This window comes from Rhineura floridana, chromosome 21 (genome assembly GCF_030035675.1).
Source record: "Rhineura floridana isolate rRhiFlo1 chromosome 21, rRhiFlo1.hap2, whole genome shotgun sequence".
Classification (NCBI taxonomy): domain Eukaryota; kingdom Metazoa; phylum Chordata; class Lepidosauria; order Squamata; family Rhineuridae; genus Rhineura; species Rhineura floridana.
This window is the reverse complement of record NC_084500.1, coordinates 10211321-10229880: the sequence shown is the minus strand read 5'-3', so window position 1 is coordinate 10229880 and position 18560 is coordinate 10211321. Positions and strand designations below refer to the sequence as shown.

The 18560-nt window shown below is 43.9% G+C and overlaps 1 protein-coding gene and 1 long non-coding RNA gene across 2 annotated transcripts in view; one reads left to right on the top strand and one right to left on the bottom strand.

The window, feature by feature from the left end:
* CCDC92B (coiled-coil domain containing 92B) overlaps window positions 1–18560 on the bottom strand; it is a 49026-nt gene that overhangs the window by 23857 nt on the left and 6609 nt on the right. The window contains exon 2 of the mRNA XM_061604674.1: window positions 13110–13263. Coding sequence (XP_061460658.1) covers window positions 13110–13239 — 130 coding nt within the window. The 5' untranslated portion in view covers window positions 13240–13263. The remainder of the gene's footprint in view (window positions 1–13109; window positions 13264–18560) is intronic.
* On the top strand, window positions 7149–13437 carry LOC133374144 (uncharacterized). Its single transcript, XR_009759823.1, has 4 exons — window positions 7149–7226; window positions 8369–8465; window positions 12043–12102; window positions 12905–13437. It is a non-coding gene; the product is annotated as an uncharacterized LOC133374144 (long non-coding RNA).

The window sequence follows — 18560 nt, the reverse complement described above, 5'->3', positions numbered from 1 at the left end:
GAAATGTGGAGAACTGAATTTAAAATGGGGAAAAATGAGAAATGGAGTGAATAAAAAAATCGACAGATTTGCCCATACCTAGTCTGGACATAGCTGGTTTAACAAGACCCACAAACCAGTGCAGATCATAGATCTCTCATGATGTTGCAACTATGTTTGTTCCTCAGTCTTTTTTATATATATACAGTGGTTTTTCATGTCTCCAAGATAATTAACAGGCTGCCATCAAATTAAGAACAACAGGGGAGGTAAGCTGGGGAACGGCACTCAGAAAAATAAGGAGGCCAAGAAAAAAAAAAGAACAGTTAATAGTCCATCATTGTCTTTTAATCAGCTTTCATGCTGCCTCTGATCTTCTATGCTTGGGCACCGCGTTAGACAAATGTTGTTGGACAAGAAGTCCCATCATCCCTGACCACTGGCCATGCTGGCTGAGGTTCATGGGAGTTGGAGTCCAACAACCTCTGCAGTGCCACAGATGTTCCCCACCTGTGCTAGATGTCGCTGCAACACCCACACACTGTCTCCTTTCTGCAGCTGACATTGCAAAGTGTCTCCAGTAGCAATGGATGAATCTGTCAGTTTTGCTTACTTTCAGTTTTCCATTTTTCCAGTCTGAAATTCAGTTCATTTCCACATCTGTTTGCAATCATTTTTATAAATGAAAATCCATCAGCAATTCAGAATGAATTTCTCCTAATATACACATTTTTGTATGAGATTTTGCCCAATATACATATTTTTGCAAAGCACATTTTCCCTAATATCTATATTTCCCTTAATACAATGCATTTTTGTATGTTATTTTCACTACTGTATAATTCTATACAGATTTTACCACAGCACATGCATTTTTATACACATTACTTGGCTGAACAACTGCACTGCAATATCCAGAGAAGGGTGAATTTCGAAGCATGGCTCTGTTTCAGTTCACTTTTTTTTTGGAAAGTGCAAATTTAGTAAGGTCCCTTTTAAAGGCAAATCAAATGAGAGTTCTCCCCCATCCGTCTCAAGTCCCTGCAGGAAATTCAGCTGTCTCCTAGAATTCACAGGAGGAAGCTTGGATTGAGTAAGGGCTTGTTTACACAACTGGTCTTCAAAAGACTTGGGGTGATGGCCCAGGACACAAATTTGCATATCCCAATTTAGACAAATTTAATTTAGCTGCAAATTTAGAGCGACTTTCAGAGCGGCAGTGAAGTAATTTTGTTAAAGTTTTAAAAAGTGAGGGGGCAGAGGGGGATCTGAGGCCTGAGGCTTGCCTCCACCCTGCAGGCCATCCACTAACAATTCCCCTGCGCTTAAACCAGATCTGGCGGGTGGCCGTGGGTTTTTCCAGTTGTTGTTGTTATGTGCCTTCAAGTCAATTACGACTTATGGTGACCCTCTGAATCAGTGACCTCCAAGAGCATCTGTCATGAACCACCCTGTTCAGATCTTGTAAGTTCAGGTCTGTGGCTTCCTTTATGGAATCAAGCCATCTCTTGTTTGGCCTTCCTCTTTTTCTACTTCCTTCTGTTTTCCCAGCATTATGGTCTTTTCTAGCGAATCATGTCTTCTCATGATGTGTCCAAAGTATGATAACCTCAGTTTCATCATTTTAGCTTCTAGTCATAGTTCTGGTTTAATTTGTTCTAACACCCCATTATTTGTCTTTTTCACAGTCCATGGTATGCGCAAAGCTCTCCTCCAACACCACATTTCAAATGAGTTGATTTTTCTCTTATCTGCTTTTTTTACTGTCCAACTTTCACATCCATACACAGAGATCGGGAATACCATGGTCTGAATGATCCTGACATTGGTGTTCAGTGATACATCTTTGCATTTGAGGACCTTTTCTAGTTCTCTCATAGCTGCCCTACCCAGTCCTAGCCTTCTTCTGATTTCTTGACTATTGTCTCCATTTTGGTTAATGACTGTGCCGAGGTATTGATAATCCTTGACAAGTTCAATTGATTGATTGATTGATTGTATTTGTATACTGCCCCATAGCCGAAGCTCTCTGGGCGGTTTACAGCAACTAAAAACACCAAAAACAGATATACAAATTTAAAACACATCTTTTAAACACAATTTAAAAATATAAAACAATTTAAAAAACACATGCTAAAATGCCTGGGAGAAGAGGAAAGTCTTGACCTGGCACCGAAAAGATAACAGTGATGGTGCCAAGCGCACCTCATCAGGAAGATCATTCCATAATTTGGGGGCCACCACTGAGATGTTCAGTGTCCTCATTGTCAGCTTTAAAGTTACATAAATCTTCTGTTGTCATTACTTTAGTCTTTCTGACGTTCAGCTGTAGTCCTGCTTTTGTGCTTTCTTCTTTAACTTTCATCAGCATTCATTTCAAATCATTACTGGTTTCTGCTAAGAGGATGGTATCGTCTGCATATCTTAAATTGCTGATATTTCTCCCTCCAATTTTCACACCTCCTTCATCTTGGTCCAATCCCGCTTTCCTCTTTTTTTACAATAATTTTTATTCAAATTTTCATAAAACAAACAAAACAAAATCATAAAACATTCAAAGACAAAAAACAAAACAAAAATGATTAAACAAAAAAATAAAATGTTGACTTCCCATTTGTCGCAGATCAGTTATAGGTCTACAATATATAACAATCCTGTCTCTTAAATTATATTATAAAATCACTTTCCTCCAGTAGTTATCTTAATTAATCATCAAATCTCATAGACATTACTTTATTCTTTCCACAAAAAATCAAAGAGAGGTTTCAATTCTTTAAGAAATATATCTATCAATTTTTCTCCAAATAAACATATCGATTAATCCATCTCATCAAATCTGTTAAGTCCAATAATTTCAATAGCCATTATTCCATTATCCATATTAATTCCATCTTCCATCTTCAATAGTCCTGTTAAGTCCAGTAATTTCAGTGTCCAATCTTCCATTATCAGTATTCCATAATAATCTTGCTGTCATAGCCATAGTCATATAATAAGAGTCTGATGGGAATTTCCTCTATCCCAAATATTTTCTTGCCATCGATTCTGAATAAGTTGCTGAAATATTGTTGTAAAGTCATATCTCTGTTCTTCTTTTTTACAAAATGCACTGGCTCATCTCTTGAGAGTTTTTCCATTGTCACATGGCTGCAGTTAATTCCATAGATTTTCTCTATATCAAGCTCCATCACGTCATTCCAGTCCAGAAAATTATCCAAGCCATTGATAACTTTATCTCTAATATCTTCATTAATTTCTTCAGAGATAACGTTAAATTCCAAACAGTAGATTTTATTTCTAATATCCATAAACTCCAGATCTTTTTCCAATTCCACATTTGTTCCAATCTCCAGGGCTTGTATCTTCCCTTTATTTTTTCTTTTCTCATCTCTGATCTCATTCTCCTCTCTCACAGGATCCCCTATTTCTTTAAGCTCCTGCGTCATTTTGCTCAGTTCAATTTTCAGCTCCTTACTGCCCTGTCGCAGGGTTTGTTTCGTTATCTCAATCTCATCCATTATTTTCTGAAACATAATTACTTCCAGATTCTCAGCCACTTTCTTGATTGCCATTTTTTAAAACCACGAAAACAAAACAAAACAAAAATAAAGAAGAACCACTTCTTATTTCAGCAACAATTGGGTTAATATTCCAGGCTTGATGACATCACAGTATAAACAGAGCAGCCTGCCTTATCTCTCTATGTTCAAGAATACAAAACAAATTTAGTTCCCAGCATCAAAACAGTTAGTGGCATCGTGAAGAAGCAGATTTGTCAAAATAAAATAGACCAAAAAGAGAATAGTCCCAGACAATATAATGTTCCAAAGTTCATATTTTTTATTTTTTTCTCCTCGGAATAGAAATCCCTCTTCTGTTTATATCTTTAGAATGCACTTCCAGGACAGCTTTTTGCAATAGAAACAGAGATAAGCTGTTAATTTCGTGAATAACAGAGAAGAGTTATAGCTCACCCAGAAGTTCTTTAAAGCTGATTCATTTGACAAATCTCTTTTTGCTGCAACAATTTAAACCAAGTAAAAAAAAAAATAGAAAGAAGAGTGCTTGCCTGTTAGTCCGTTTTCTCTTTGAAGAAAAGATAAACGTATCGCATTAATTAGATAGAGCTTGTTCGGAAGTCCATCCGGCATTGCTGGCTGGACCTTTTCTCATAAATTAATGAAATCCAGTCCTCCCAACAAAAACAGGCTTTTGAGGTTGATCTCTACGTTTCTCCCTGCCCGGGGGAAATTTCATCAGTCAAAAAAAAAAATGTTCTGACTGATTTATATCTGAATAAGCTTCTTCTGAGGCGGGAGCCCGTCTCAAAAGCAGGCACAAGCGAAGTCACCCTTCCCGGAAGTCTCACCCTTCCCGGAAGTCCAATCCCACTTTCCGTATATGTTCTGCATATAGTGTAAACAAATCGGGTGATAAAATACACCCGTCTCACACCTTTTCCGATTGGGAACCAATCGGTTTCTCCATATTCTGTCCTTACAGTAGCCTCTTGTCCAGAGTATAGGTTGGCTTATGAGGTGGTTAGACTATAACCACATCCGCACCACACATTTAAAAGCAGCATTATACCATTTTAACAGTCATAGATTCCCCCCTCCGAGAATCCCGGGAACTATAGTTGTTAAGGGTGCTGAGAGTTGTTAGGAGACCTTGATTCCCCTTACAGAGCTACAGTTCCCAAAGTTCTCTGGGAAGAGAGATTCTGTTAAACCTCTCTGGGAATTGTAGCTCTGTGAGGGGAATAGAGGGTCTCCTAACTCTCAGCACTCGTGACAAACTATGGTTCCCAGGATTCTTTGGGGGAAGCCATGACTGTTTAATGTGGTACCATAGAACTTTCAATGGATGTGGCCCCACTGAGGGCCAATTCAAAGGATTTGGCTTGAGAAGCCCTGGAGCAAATGACAAGTGCATTATGTAAGGGCTGCACTTAAAGAGCACATCCATGAAAAGGATGTTGTGCATGGATTGCTAGAGACTCTCCCTGTTCCTTTCCTGGGCATGTGATTGTTCCAAGCAAACAGTCGCAGGCCTTAGCATATAACAACCTAAATGCTGCAACAACAGTTTCTTTAAAAAGCATCCCTTCTTCCTCCCTAGCAGGTGCTGGAAATTATGTTTTGTTGTTGTAGCAGTGAGGATTATAGGAAATAGGGGTTGCAGGGAAGGAGAAAGAGAGAAAGGACTAAGACACATCCCACAGGGGTTCAGCATGTCTATTTTAACTCCCAGCTGCCTCTTGTCTAAAGTAAGAACTCTAATGTTAATTTTGCTAGCCTTCCCTTGGTTAGATGTCTTCTCAGTAGCTAAGGAGGTACTGTGCAAGACAGTGGTCAAGGGTGTAGTGGTCCAAGGTCTCAGGGGGTCTTAGACCCTTTACCTTTTTGGGAGCAGAGTCCCTATGACTCTAGCATTCTATGAACCAGTCAGCATGAAAGGGGAGTGTGTTGGCCACTGAGAAGAGTCTTCTAACATGCTTCCTTGTCCTTTCCTGCAGATTGGAGCCAATTAGAATGAAAGGAGGTGAGTCAGCCACTGAGAAGACTTTTCTCAGCAGCCAACACACTCCCTTTTCATGCTGATTGGCTCCTAGGGACATCCGTTGTTGTGGGAGAAGTTGCACATGGGAAGACCTGAGGAGTGTGGAGATGATAATGGAGAGCAAATGAATGAGCGAGGGAGCGTGGCTGTGAGGGGACATGGCATGACTATCATGAAGGGACCCTGCACTTCTGAATGTGGCAATGGCAGTGGCGGCTGGTGCCCATTGGAACTGGTGGGGCAGAAAGCAGGGAGCCCAAACTGCAGGAGGAGCCAGAAGCAATGATAGGCAGAGCCCCCTAATTCTAGTTTTGCCCTCATCTTCCTCCCGGATGAATTCTACAAGGGCATCACTGAGACTGAGGAGGAGGAGGAAGTGGAGAGCCCGTGCAATGCTCTGGACTGGATGTAAGTAAGAAGGCAGGCAGCTGGGGGCTGGCTGAGGACAGACTGAGGCTGGTGGGATAATGCCTCATTCACCCTAATAGATGAGCCTCAACGATTTTGTTTGTGCTTTCATGAGAAATTACCTAATTTGCACTTTGCAAACCAAAGCACATCTATCCTTCAACATCTGCCCTCTTCCAAATTTTTGACGCAGTTCTCCAGCAAATGTGTACAAAAATGCATATATTGTGCGCTCACGCACACACACACACATATAAATAATTGAAAATAACATAACATAGCAATGCATTACAAGAGGCAAAATTGCTTGGAACAATTGTCTACATCAGTCACAACCGCATACAAAAATGTATTCATTAGGAGAAATTCACAGGAAAAAAGCTGACAATTTCAATGTGGATTTTTTTTAAAAAAAATCACAAATTCCTGTGGAAACGTGGAGGACCAAATTTCAGACTGGAAAAATGAGACTTGGAAAGAACCAGACTGGACAGATTTGTCCCTCCCTGCCCTTCTCTAACATGGGCTGCTCTTTTGTGCTCCCAGCAGCTGGATCAGCGCCCCCTCCTCCTTCTTTTGTGTTGACGGATCCGTAGTATTTCATTATCGATCCAGAAGCCAAACTGTGTGTATCCGCTGAGGTTTTGATACCGGCTTTCCCACTGGGGAAAACAAGGTCACCGCGATCCCTTTGCAGGAGACTGCCATGCCTCCGTTGCTCACAACATCAGTTGGCCCAAGTTCATTTTCACCATTCCTGACTTGTCTTCCCGAGACTACCGAAAGGACGGGGCGAGGGAAACTGGAACATGTATTTTCTGCCAGAACTGAGGCCAGATGGGAGACAAACGGTGCCTTGCATGTGTCAGATGCATTCCAATAACAACCCTGGCACGAGTCATTGAACGGCGTTTATCTTCCTGTAAAATCTGCTACTAAAAATGTTGGGAGGACAAAGGGCTGGAGAGTTTGTTCATTTATCGGGCAACAGAAAGGATTCAAATATGTGGAAACAGGAATAGGGACTCTCAGGGCTGGAGGCTGAATGTGGCCCCCCAGACCTCTCTACCTGGCCCTTGGGACGTTTTCCTCAGGGTGCACCCCCTCCCCAGCTACAGCCCTCACTGGGCTTGCTTTGCTCCCTCCTCGGCTGTTTGGTTTGCCTGCCTGGAATGTGTCTGATGATGCTTCTTGCTTCCAGGACTGTAAATTCACATTTGTTGCTTCGCCTGCTTTTGCCCACCACTGGCAAGTGGCCCCAGAAGACTTCCTAGAAGGTAAGGACACTCTCAGGCTGGAAAAGGGCTTCAGCACCCCTTATGTAGAATAAGCTACAGGGCTTTCAGCCTTGCCTGGCCTTGGAGCTCAGGGTCTCCTCAGTGAAAGAACAGGGAGAGCAGGGCTCCACCCCCCAGTAGGGATGGAAAGATCTGTCTGTTTCGGGTCTCTCATTTTTCCAATGTTAAATTCAGTCCTCTACATTTCTACAGCGATCTGCGATATATTTTTTAAAAAAATCCTCATGAAAATCCTCCACCATTTTAGTGCGAATTTCTCCCAATAAACACATCTTTGTAGGCAGTTTTGACAAAGGGACACATTTCTGCAAGCCATTTCTCATCATTTCAGGCCTTTTTGCATGTTATTCTCAGTCATGTATTCATTCTTGCGCACACTTTCCCCTAATATGTGCATTTTTGTAAATATTATTTAGTTGGCGAACTGCGTCCCAAAATTCTAATAAATGTGAATTTTGAAGGATGGCTGTGTTTCGCTTCTCATATTGTTTCAGAAATTACGAATTTGATAAATTCTGCTTGAAATGCAAACTGAATTGAAATTCTCACCCATCCCTACCCCCCAGCAGATCTCAATACAACCCAAGGAGCTGTCAGATCTATACTTCCCTGGCCCAGGACTGGAGATCTCCACACCAGCTGCCTGGGTTCTGGCTGGCTCTCTGATGTTCCTTCGTCACTTGCAGAGCCACAGGAACAGAGTAGGCAAGGCAGGCTGGAACCTCAGGGACAAGTAACTAACTAGCTGTACAGGAGGCTACATGGAGGAATGGGGAATCCTCTTTAAGCACCTGCCTGGATCAAGGCCTGGGTGACAGCCAGGAGGAAGGCAAGCCTCCAGCTCCCAGACAAACTCCCTGTCTGAGCCATATCACCGCTGAAGTAGCAGCTCCCTTATAGGCCTAAGCCTCAATGAAAAGCTCCTGTGAACCGGGGAACGAGATCACTTTGGTCTACATGCAGTCACATGTTGATCCCCATATATTTTTTAAAAAGGGAAAAGCCAGTGTGCCAAAGAAAAGGATTGTAAACTAGCTGTCTTTTGGGCATGGTAGCTTTCCACATGCAAGAAGTTTGTTCATGAGGGACTTCACCCAAATGTGAGATTCTTCCATTTGCAGTAATGCAGAAAGGACCTGCCGAAGGAAGAGACTGGCCAAGGCAGGAAGATTCAAACTGAAGGCATCATTCAGATCCAGTCAAGCAGGTCTAGTCAAAGTAAGTCAAGTTGAGACAAGTCCAGGTATGTCGTATCAGGTCAAGGCAAGTCAGTTCACTACTGACTTAGTCACAGCACATGCCTGTGAGTAGCAATCAGGACCATGGATAGCTCTGAGCACACTGAGCTGTAAGAATGGAGCTATCTGAAGCATTGAAAAGGCTGGCAGGGCTTGATCTTTCAGTTGCTCTGCCCACCCTTTCTTAAAAAACAGAAGAGGTGTCACATGCTCCTGCGTGGCTGTGCAGCAGGATAATGATAGGGGATTCATTTCTGGAGTCTTAGGATGATGGGAGGACCACAATTTCAGGTGAGGAAAGTGAAGAAAGGGGTGCTAAGGACTTCTCCACTGAGTGGGGCAACCTGTGATTCATTCAAATCTGAACCCTTCTTGGGATCCAGATGCAAGGGATATGATGTGCTGTACTATATACTTTTAACCCCTGAATGTAGTATGAATATATCCTTTAAAAAGCTGCTGCACATGGCTCACTGCCTCCCATATTAATGGTCATCCTTTCCACCAAGGATGATAAAAGTCCAGGATGGTGCCCCAAGGAATGAGAATTAGCATTCACATTCTGGGTGCTGAGATGAAAAGGCTGAGTGGATGCTTCCTCGACTGACCTTCTTCTCCCACTCAGCCTACTCTGAGGATGCAGGGAGCACCTCAGTGATGACACTGTACATAACCAGTGATGCAATCTTTAAAAATGACGGTGGCACAATAAGCTCTGTAGGAAACCGTTTCAATTGCCATGTCAGAGATGACTTGGCCACTCCATTCCATGCTCTGGTAACTTCCAGATTGGATTACTGCAATGTGCTCTATGTGGGGCTGCCCTTGAAAATGGCTCAGAAACTTGAACTGGTCCAAAATGCAGCAGCCAGATTACTGGTTGGGGTTCCATACAGAACTTATATACCTCATTTTAAAACAGCTGCATCGGTTGCCAGTTTGTTTCCAGGGCCATTTCAAGGTGCTTACATTAACGTTTAAAGCCCTAAGAAATCAAATTGATAGGACTACTAATACTAATGCTAATTTCAGTTGAGTCCATTTCCCTTCTTGAGTCCACTTCAGTTCTCTGATGAATTTTATTTGCATCCCTCTTTTCCTACAAGGAGCTCAGAGCATGGTCAACCATGGTCAACCTTAGCTACAATGCTGTTTCCCACCCAGGTTAGCAGATGAATGGCAGATGAGTAGGCCTGTTTCCTGCACATAAAAATGCATCCATAACTTGCACAATGGCAGAGCAAGCAAAAGAGCAAGTGGCTAGTCTACTTCTTATAAGTGGTGCTCAAGGTAACAGGCAAGGAGAGCCTCTTCAGGACCTAGGCAGCACCTAGGGAATTCATACATTATTGTCCAGCAGAAAGTAGCTTCAAGTCCTAGGAGACCTCCCAAGGAAAGGCAGAAGATGTTGCTTCAGCAATTATCAATTGAGCCATGGATAGGCTTTTGCTCTTTGTTTATCCAGGGGTAGGTGGTAAAAGAAATGTGTGTTTTAACAAAGGAAAGCGCTGGGAGGGAAAGACTTAAGCACACTGAAATTGGAGCTAGAAGAGAAGGACTAAGCTAAATCAGGGCTGGCATGGAGGTGGCACATTTGCTGTTTTGAAGACATTGAGATCCTGACAGGTTTATACATTTGAGGTAGATGGCTTTTTTTTTTAAACTGAGGACACAAAACCCTGCTTTCTTGGTATGATTCTGTCCCCAAAACACAAATATGTCGTTTGGTGGTTCCATAAAAAGAAAATGCAGGTGGGCAGAACTCCTGAAGTAAGGGGAAAACAGAGCAGTTTTATTTTGCAGCATAGTCCAAGTGATATATCTCTTGCATCGTGCGTGTGTGTGTGTGTGCGTGCGTGCGTGAGAGAGAGAGAGAGAGAGAATCTAAGGTTTACAAATGAAACTGGGGCAAAGCAAAGAGGATAGTGGAGGGCAACCATTTGCTCTTGATTTAGCTTACTCCTTCTATATATTCACTAATAGGCAAAAAACCCTTGTGGTTTAAGAACATACCTATGGCCAACAGATATTTCTATCAAACTTTAAAAAGCAGAGAAATTGAGCAGCTATAGTGAATGCATCAGGGGAGCAGGAGACCTGACCTCCTCTCTGAGATATTGTACCGTTCTACAAAGTTGTCAAAATGCAAACACAACGTGGGTTGGTCTTTCACAGTCTAATCCAGTTCCTGTGTAGCTTGGAAGAATTTGGTAGCATGTGCCTCTGAGCATCCATGCTCTTGTTTTATACTTTGAACTCTCAATTCTCTCTGACTGTTGTGTGTATTGCCACGAAAACGTAGAGGGTTAAGCAAGCGTTTCTGGGTTCAGGACTATAAGATTTGTAAGGTTTTGTTTTGAAATGTGCTTATGGGAAGCAGTAGTATGGCATAAGGGGTATTTTCAATTTAACATTGCGGAATGCAAAAAATCCATGCTGGCTATAGTATAGAGTCATTCTCGTGGTTGTATAATAACAAAGCTCCAATCTGAGTGCCCATTAACTTGAGCAGCACTTCTAAGAAGTAGACAGGCCACTTAGGGAAGCCAGACGTGCATATTCCTTTCTCAGGAGTGCTCCTATATCATGTGGTCCCTGTGGACCCAACACCCACCCACAGAAGTCATCCCTGGTGCCCACGGGGTTCTGTCCCTCCTAGTCCTCTCCCAGTGAAATTGGGCTTGGGAAAGTTAACTCCTGCCTTCCCAGCCACAGAAGATCCAGAAAGATCACTCCCCCTCCCCAATAGGCTTGTAAAATAAGCACAAGCATTTTTTCCCAAGCCTAAATGCTGGCAGCGAGGGAGGGAAGTGAGTATGCATGCGTGTGTGTGAGTGGTTGCAGGGCACATGTGTAGCTGCAGCACATGCATGGTGCCCCCTACTGTTTTTCCAGTTTGCGGATGTGTTCAGAGGTCTAGAAAGGTTGATGACTACTGTCCTAGATCCTCATTCTGCCTGATACAGAACACCACTTTCTGCTACTGGACAACTCCTGATGAAGGTCCATGCCTTTCTAGCCTTGCTTAGTGCCACAACGGCTCATAGCTTGGCTTAAAGGCCATTCAAAACTCCACAACAAGTACATTTTTATTCTTACATGGCAGTAACACGAGAATCAGGTATCTGGAAGCATCCAAAACAGATCTCCCCTTCTAAACTTGCCCTACTTTCTGTGACTTCAGATCCAAGGTTCTGTCCCATAGATGTAGGCAGAGAGTCTTGCATACAATTATGCATGTTCGCATGTGGGAATGGGTGGACCAAGAGAATAATCTCACACTGTCATTAGAATGGGGTATACCTGAGGTGATGGAAGATGAAGGCACACCCACCCTTGGAACTTTGCACCCTGCGTTGTAGATATCTCGGCCCCCAGCCCCCCCATTTGAGAGTGACTTAAGGCAAATTAAGTACTCCATTATGTTGTTTCCCCCAGGCTCTTTTACCAGTCTTTTAATTCTGGAATGTACTTTCAGTTTTACACCTCTGGAATCTGAGCAGCAATTGAGAAAACTGAATGTTAATTCCACTGCTTCCTTTGTCTCTTCACAATAGATCTCTGCAAGCAGGTTGGACGTGCAATTGTCCCCATGCGCCACAACAGATACAAATGAGGTCAGTTAACACTGATGCATGTGGCTAGGAGACCAAGTGGTGCTGAAATTAATCCTCTTTGGAGAGGAGGAGATTACAGACAGACACAGGATTTTAATGATGGCGTATAACACACAATGCACTTTAGCCTCTCCCCACCCATCCTCCAGTCGCTTGTTAGGGAAAGGATTGTCAGATTAACAAAGTGCTCACACTCACATACTGTTTTTTTCTTTTCCCAATCCAGGCTAAAACACTGAATTGCACTGAAATCAAATTGCACTGAAATCAAATTTCTACGGAGTACACAACCAGCCTAGTTGCAATTCCAAACGTGTTTGTAAAACTGTGCTGTGGAGAAGCCTCCCTCTTTTTATTCAAAGCGTATTCCCAGAAGGAAACCAATTGGAGAACTTACTCTGGCATCCTTAAAATCTTTACCAGGCAGCAGATTCTATAATCTCCTAAAGTCATGGCTGTTGTTGTTATCTGCCTTCAAGTCAATTACGATTTATGGCAGTGACCCTATGAATCAGCTACCTCCAATAGCATCTGTTATAAACCACCCTGTTCAGATCTTGTAAGTTCAGGTCTGTGGCTTCCTTTATGGAGTCAATCCATCTCTTGTTTGGCCTTCCTCTTCTTCTACTCCCTTCTGTTTTTCCCAGCATTATTGTCTTTTCTAGTGAATCATGTCTTCCCATGATGTGTCCAAAGTATGATAACCTCAGTTTCATCGTTTTAGCTTCTAATGATAGTTCTGGTTTAATTTGTTCTAACACTCAATTATTTGTCTTTTTCATGGTTCATCATATCTGCAAAGAACTCCTCCAACACCAGACCAACTCTTAAATGACTATCCTTCTCAGAAGCTATTGGGTCTATATCTGGAGTTGATGACAACTGGAGTCCATCTCCCATCAGCCCCAACCAGAGTGGCCAGTGGTCAAGAATGATGGCAATGGGAGATGAACAACATCTGGTAGGCCATCGGTTCTCCACACTGCCCTACAACCCAGTTAGCTTACCTGTGCAGTGCTTCTGTAAGCGCAGGATCTCCAAGTGCAAATCACGGAGGAGTTCCATCTGCTCCTTCTTCAGGAAGGCAATGTGTCTTTGCACGCTTTGGATCTGGTGCTCCAGGGACAGGGTCTCCATCGCAACACAGTCAACAGTCTGTGCCTAGAGGGAACAGAAGTGGATCGATGAGCTGCCTGCACTGCCATAGGGACTTGGGGAAAGAGCGGCACTTCTGCCACTCGCTCTTTGCATCCTAACCTTTTGCCAAAAAAAAAAAAAATCCACATCATCCCACCATCTCAAACTGGAGCCCATTGGCTGCTGTGATGAAAGACCCTGGCTACAAAAATATAAATATTTGTGAACTGTATACATATTTAAATAAAAAGTAAAGAAAACAGGTTGTTGATCTTGTGCAGAGTATTCTTTTATTGGAGCAACAGAGGCAGATGTAAGCTTTTGAGTGACACAGAAGATTTCGTCAGGCAGAAGAAAAAGGCAGCCAGCTAAAAGTGAGGTTCTTAAACAAAAAGAAAAAGAACACAGCTGAAAGCAAGCAGCAAAATGGGAAAGAGGGAAGAAGCCTCCTATCTGACAAGATCTGGGTAATACTTGTAAAGGCTACAAGTAATTCCAGAATTAACAGCACAATCCCAGACAGGTGGGCTCCATTGAGACTGGTCAGGCAGAAGGGAGGGAGCCCAAACATTAGGTGGAAACTGAGCCAACCAGTTCTAGTTTTGTCCTTCTCATTGTTGCATACTACAAAGGCAACACTGAAACTGAGGAGGAGGAGGGTGGTAGCGAGTGTCACCCCCTGGACCGGATCTAAGCAAGAAGGCAGGTGGATGGGGGCTGTCTAAATTCAGACTGAGGTTAGTAGAACAGTGTCCCATTCAACCTAACGGACCAGCCTCTGTTGCTTCAAAGCAAGTTCTCATATAGTTCAATGATTCTTACTTCCAAGCAAGCATCAGTGTGATTGCAGCCTTCATCAGCTAGATCTGCATAAAGCAGATAACTAAAGCTTTTAGATAAAGCTTGCATGTGTGGATGCCTCTTTGAAGATGGAATCTACCTCCCTGTGAGAGCTGGACTGCAGGAAGGCAGGAATCTGGAACATGCCAGGAACTGGGAGTCGGGACTGAAGAGCCATTGGGATTAGAGGACAAACCAGGACTGGCAATAGGGTTGCCAGGTCCATGGCCTGAGACTGATCCTGTATCTTGAGGAGAAGAGAGAGTCAGCCAAGTGCAGGTGTCCTTGCAACCCTCAGGCCCTGAACCTGGCAACCCTAACTGGCAAACAAACCCATAATCAGGACAAAACAACCTGCAGAATCACATAATTATTGCTCAAGTAAAGCACAGATGAGACAGGAAGCCCTCTTGCACTCCTTCCTGTCCAGGGGGAGCCAATGGCTAGCCTGAGTGGGTGGACTCAGGCAAGATCCAGAAACTTCTTTCCAGAGAGGTTGTAGTTCTATGGTTCCCCACATGGGGCAGTGGTCAGCGGTTCCCAAGAGAAGGTTCTTTGCTGAGAGGCTGCAGTTTTGCAGTTCCTCACCAGAGGTCAGCCGCTGCACACCACATTCTTGTATTAAAAAAACTTTATCCTAAACACACTTTCCCAACAGTAAACATGCACAGGGAAATAGGTCCAGATTCTAAATACCATCAACCTGGCTAAGCGGAAATGCAAAGGGGCGCTGGATTCCCTCCAATAGGGGTTTTCATTACAGTGGGCCTAGTTCTGGGTTTTGTGGGCTGGTCTTTGGTGGGCCCTCCTTGGCTTAGTTGATGGCAGCTGGAGGGCAAGTCTTGTGGTCCCAGATTATTTAGGCCAGGGGTGGGGAACCTTGTGCTCCAGAGCCAAGTCTGGCCCTCCAGGCCTCTCTATCTGGCCCTCATAGCTCTCCCAGGCTGCCCTTGCCCTCCTCAGGCCAAACCCTTCACTGGCCCTGCTACGCACTCTGAGTGTTTTTGCCTGGCTGGAATATGTCCTTCAATGGTAAGAATGCATCTTCCTTGGAGGAGTAAGAGAGGGGTACGTGAGCGTATGCAGAAACTAGCCTAGCAGCGGAGCCTGATCCAAGCTCAGTCTGCCCTCAGGGAGCCCCCACCTGACTATCTTCTGCCTGGCCTGCCTATGTCCTTACTTACAACCAGTCTAGGAGGTGGGATTGCTTGCCATCTTCATCCTGTTCCTTATTTTCAGTGTTTCCTTTGTTGAACTTAGCAGGAAGAAGGATAAGGGGAAAGCCTGACTGAGTTGGGTCCGCCTGCCATTGGCTCTGGCTCCTCCTACAGTTGGCCATCCTGACTTCCACCCCACCAGTCCCAATGGGCACCATCCACCACTGGTACAAAGGTAAATTGCACACTTGTTACTCTCCTCCCCCTGATTTTGCCTCTGGCACCGCCCACCACTGTCATGTGGCCCTCGGAAGGTTGCCCAGAAGGGAATGTGGCCCTTAGGCTGAAACAGGATTCTCCCCCCCCCCCAGTGGACTGCATGCAGATAATATCTCCCCCTGCAGGAATCTCTGTTGGCTAAGATTGGGTGTAGTACATGACTTGTATGCTCTGGGCTCCTTTTGGGAAGAATTATACACCTTCCTCTTCCTGCTTGATTAAAACTTCTTCTGCAGGCACCCATATTCCATGGGAATGATATATGCTGCTTCAGTGCCTGTACATTGATTTGTAATCAATATTCTCGAATAAAAAGATGAATCTACACACGTGCACACCTTCTTCCTGGTCTGTTGGCCCAATTTTACAATTGGCTGTTTGGAACTCTCAAAATGCATGCTCTTTTAATACAGCTATTTAGCTTAGGTGGTTTTGGTAAGTCAGCAAAGCCAGAGCCTTGATACCGCAACTCTACAGTTACTAACCAATCTGACCTGAGGAAAATTCCCCTTTTGATTACAAAGATGGAGATTAGTTAGATTCTGAATGTGAAACCAAAATTGTTCTCTGAGTTTTAGGTTGAGTGACTTTCAGCATAATCCGATACATATGAGACGTCCCACTGACTTCAGTGAGGTTTACTCCTAGGTAAGTGCACACAGTATTGCAGAGGGTGAAATGACCTCAAAGGCCATTGATACAACCCCTTCTACTAGGTACTCATGATACTGGGTTAAGTGCACTATGTGAACCTGCCTGGGTCCTCAGATCGACTTTGAAGGGCTTGTTCGTAAGACCCACTTTCAAGATCTATCAGAACTGGCAGACATGAGACATAGGGGTTTTTGGGTGGTGCCCCCATATTTATGAAACTGCCTCTCAAGTGATACACATTTAGCCCACTGACATGGGCTTTTAAACAGGCCTTAAAAACCCACCTCTGTTGGATTTTACCTGAGAGGCATAAATGAATGTCTGCAAGTGTAAATGATTTAATGATCTATAGCAGCCTTTCCCAACCAGTGTGCCTCCAGATGTTGTTGGACCACAACTCCCATAAGCCTCAGCCAGCATTGCCAATGGTCAGGAAGATGGGAGTCATGGTCCAACAACATCTGGAGGCACACTGGTTGGGAAAGGCTGATCTATAGTGTTGCAGGAGTTAAACCGTTTCAGTGTTTAAATGAATATGAGTGCTCAGCTGGCTTGTGAAACTTTTTAAGCTGCCACCGTGCCAAGACTCTCCTGACCTAAAAGGTGGCCTTGTATTCCAGAAACACAGGAAGCTGTTTTACACAGAATCAGACCATTGCTTCATCTAGCATAGCGTTGTTGACACTGATTGCCAGCAGCTCTCTTGGTTTCAGACAGAAGTCTTTCTCAGACTGTCTGGGGAATGAAATCGGGACCGTTTGCATTCAAAGCATATGATCTACCACTGAGCTATGGCTCTTGCAATATTGAAAGCAAGCAAGCATTTATCTTGGTGTGCTCCTAACCCAAGTAAAATAAATCAATGATTTAGAACAGTTATATTCCTTCATGAAAAGATCCACATCTGGGAGCCGCCTTAGCCAAACCAATTCAATAGAGAGGGAGCACAAAGGATAGTATGCATGTATGTTTAAAAAATTGATTTACAGTGCAGTCCTACATGTCTGCTCAGAAGTAAGCCCCACTGGGTTGAGTGGGACTTAGGCTGAATACACACCATACCTTTAAAGCACATGCCCATCTCCACTCCCCAACATTTTTTGGGGAACAGTAGTTTGTTAAGGGTGCTGGGAATGGTACCTCTGTGAGGGGTAAACCACAATTTCTAGGACTCTTGGGGAGGGGATGTGTTTTAGATGTGCTTGAAAGGTGTGGTCTCTGTGCAGCCTTATTTCTAGTTCATCGTTCCTAGAATTTCAGCTGTCAAATATTGATCCATCTTGCGTTTCTACTTGCAGCTTACAACTTTTAAAAAAATAAAAATCTCAACAGTTGAAAAAGAACAGCAACCATCAATACAAAAACCTGCAAGAAAAAGCATTCCCCCAGTAAATTTAATAAACTCAACAGCAGGTATAAAATCCTCGAATGCACAAAGCAATCACGATGTATACAGAAGTGCATTAAATAGCATTGAGATGGAATGCCCAGGAGAGTTTTTGCTGGGTAATTAGCTGATACCAGTGGAGGTGCCAAGTAAACATCACTGGCAAGAATGTTGTCTTTTTTAAATGGAGGCACTGCCACAGGGAGGGCCCTCTCTCCACTCGTCCCTTCCAAAGGTAGCCCACAGTGGAGTTTTGTCCTTTAGGGCTAGTGGGGCACTGCCCCACCAACTTCAGCCAGCCTCCACCTGCCTGCCTTTTCACACACAACCAGTTCAGACGGTGCCCCTGGTTGCCCGCTTCCTCCCCCTTAGTCTCAGTGTTGCCCTCGTAGAACTCAGCAGGGAGGAGGATGGGGACAGAACTAGAGTAAGTTGGCTCTGCCCATCATTCACTTTGGCTTCACCACCAGTCCCCCATGGGCATTAGCCACCACTGGTAGCACCAGACAGGGGCTTCTGATGATATCCCAAGCATTGGGGAACCTGTGGGCCTTTGGGGGGAAGCAGTGTAGTTGTGCAGGATCTTACACCCTTTTTTGGGAGCAAGTCCCAGCAGCATCCTTATTTCTCCAGCATCCTAGGAACCAAACAGCATGAAAGGGGAGTGTGTTAGCCACTGAGAAGAGTCTTCTGACATGCTTCCTTGTATTTTCTTGTGGATTGGAGCCAATCAGAGTGAAAGGGGGTGAGTCACGCACTGAGAAGACTCTTCTCAGTAGCTAACACTCTTCTCTTTCATGCTTATTTGTTCCTAGGCATTGTCAAGGATCTCATTTTCAACCCCACAGCAAAAAAACCAGGGAGGGGGCATGGTTGTGATTAATATGAAGGAACCCTGCCCTTCTGAATTTGTCACTACACTACTGGTGGGAAGAAGGGTGTATGGGTTAGAGGGAGTGATTGTGGGAAATAGGAAGAGAAGCTTCCTTATACCAAGTAGGACC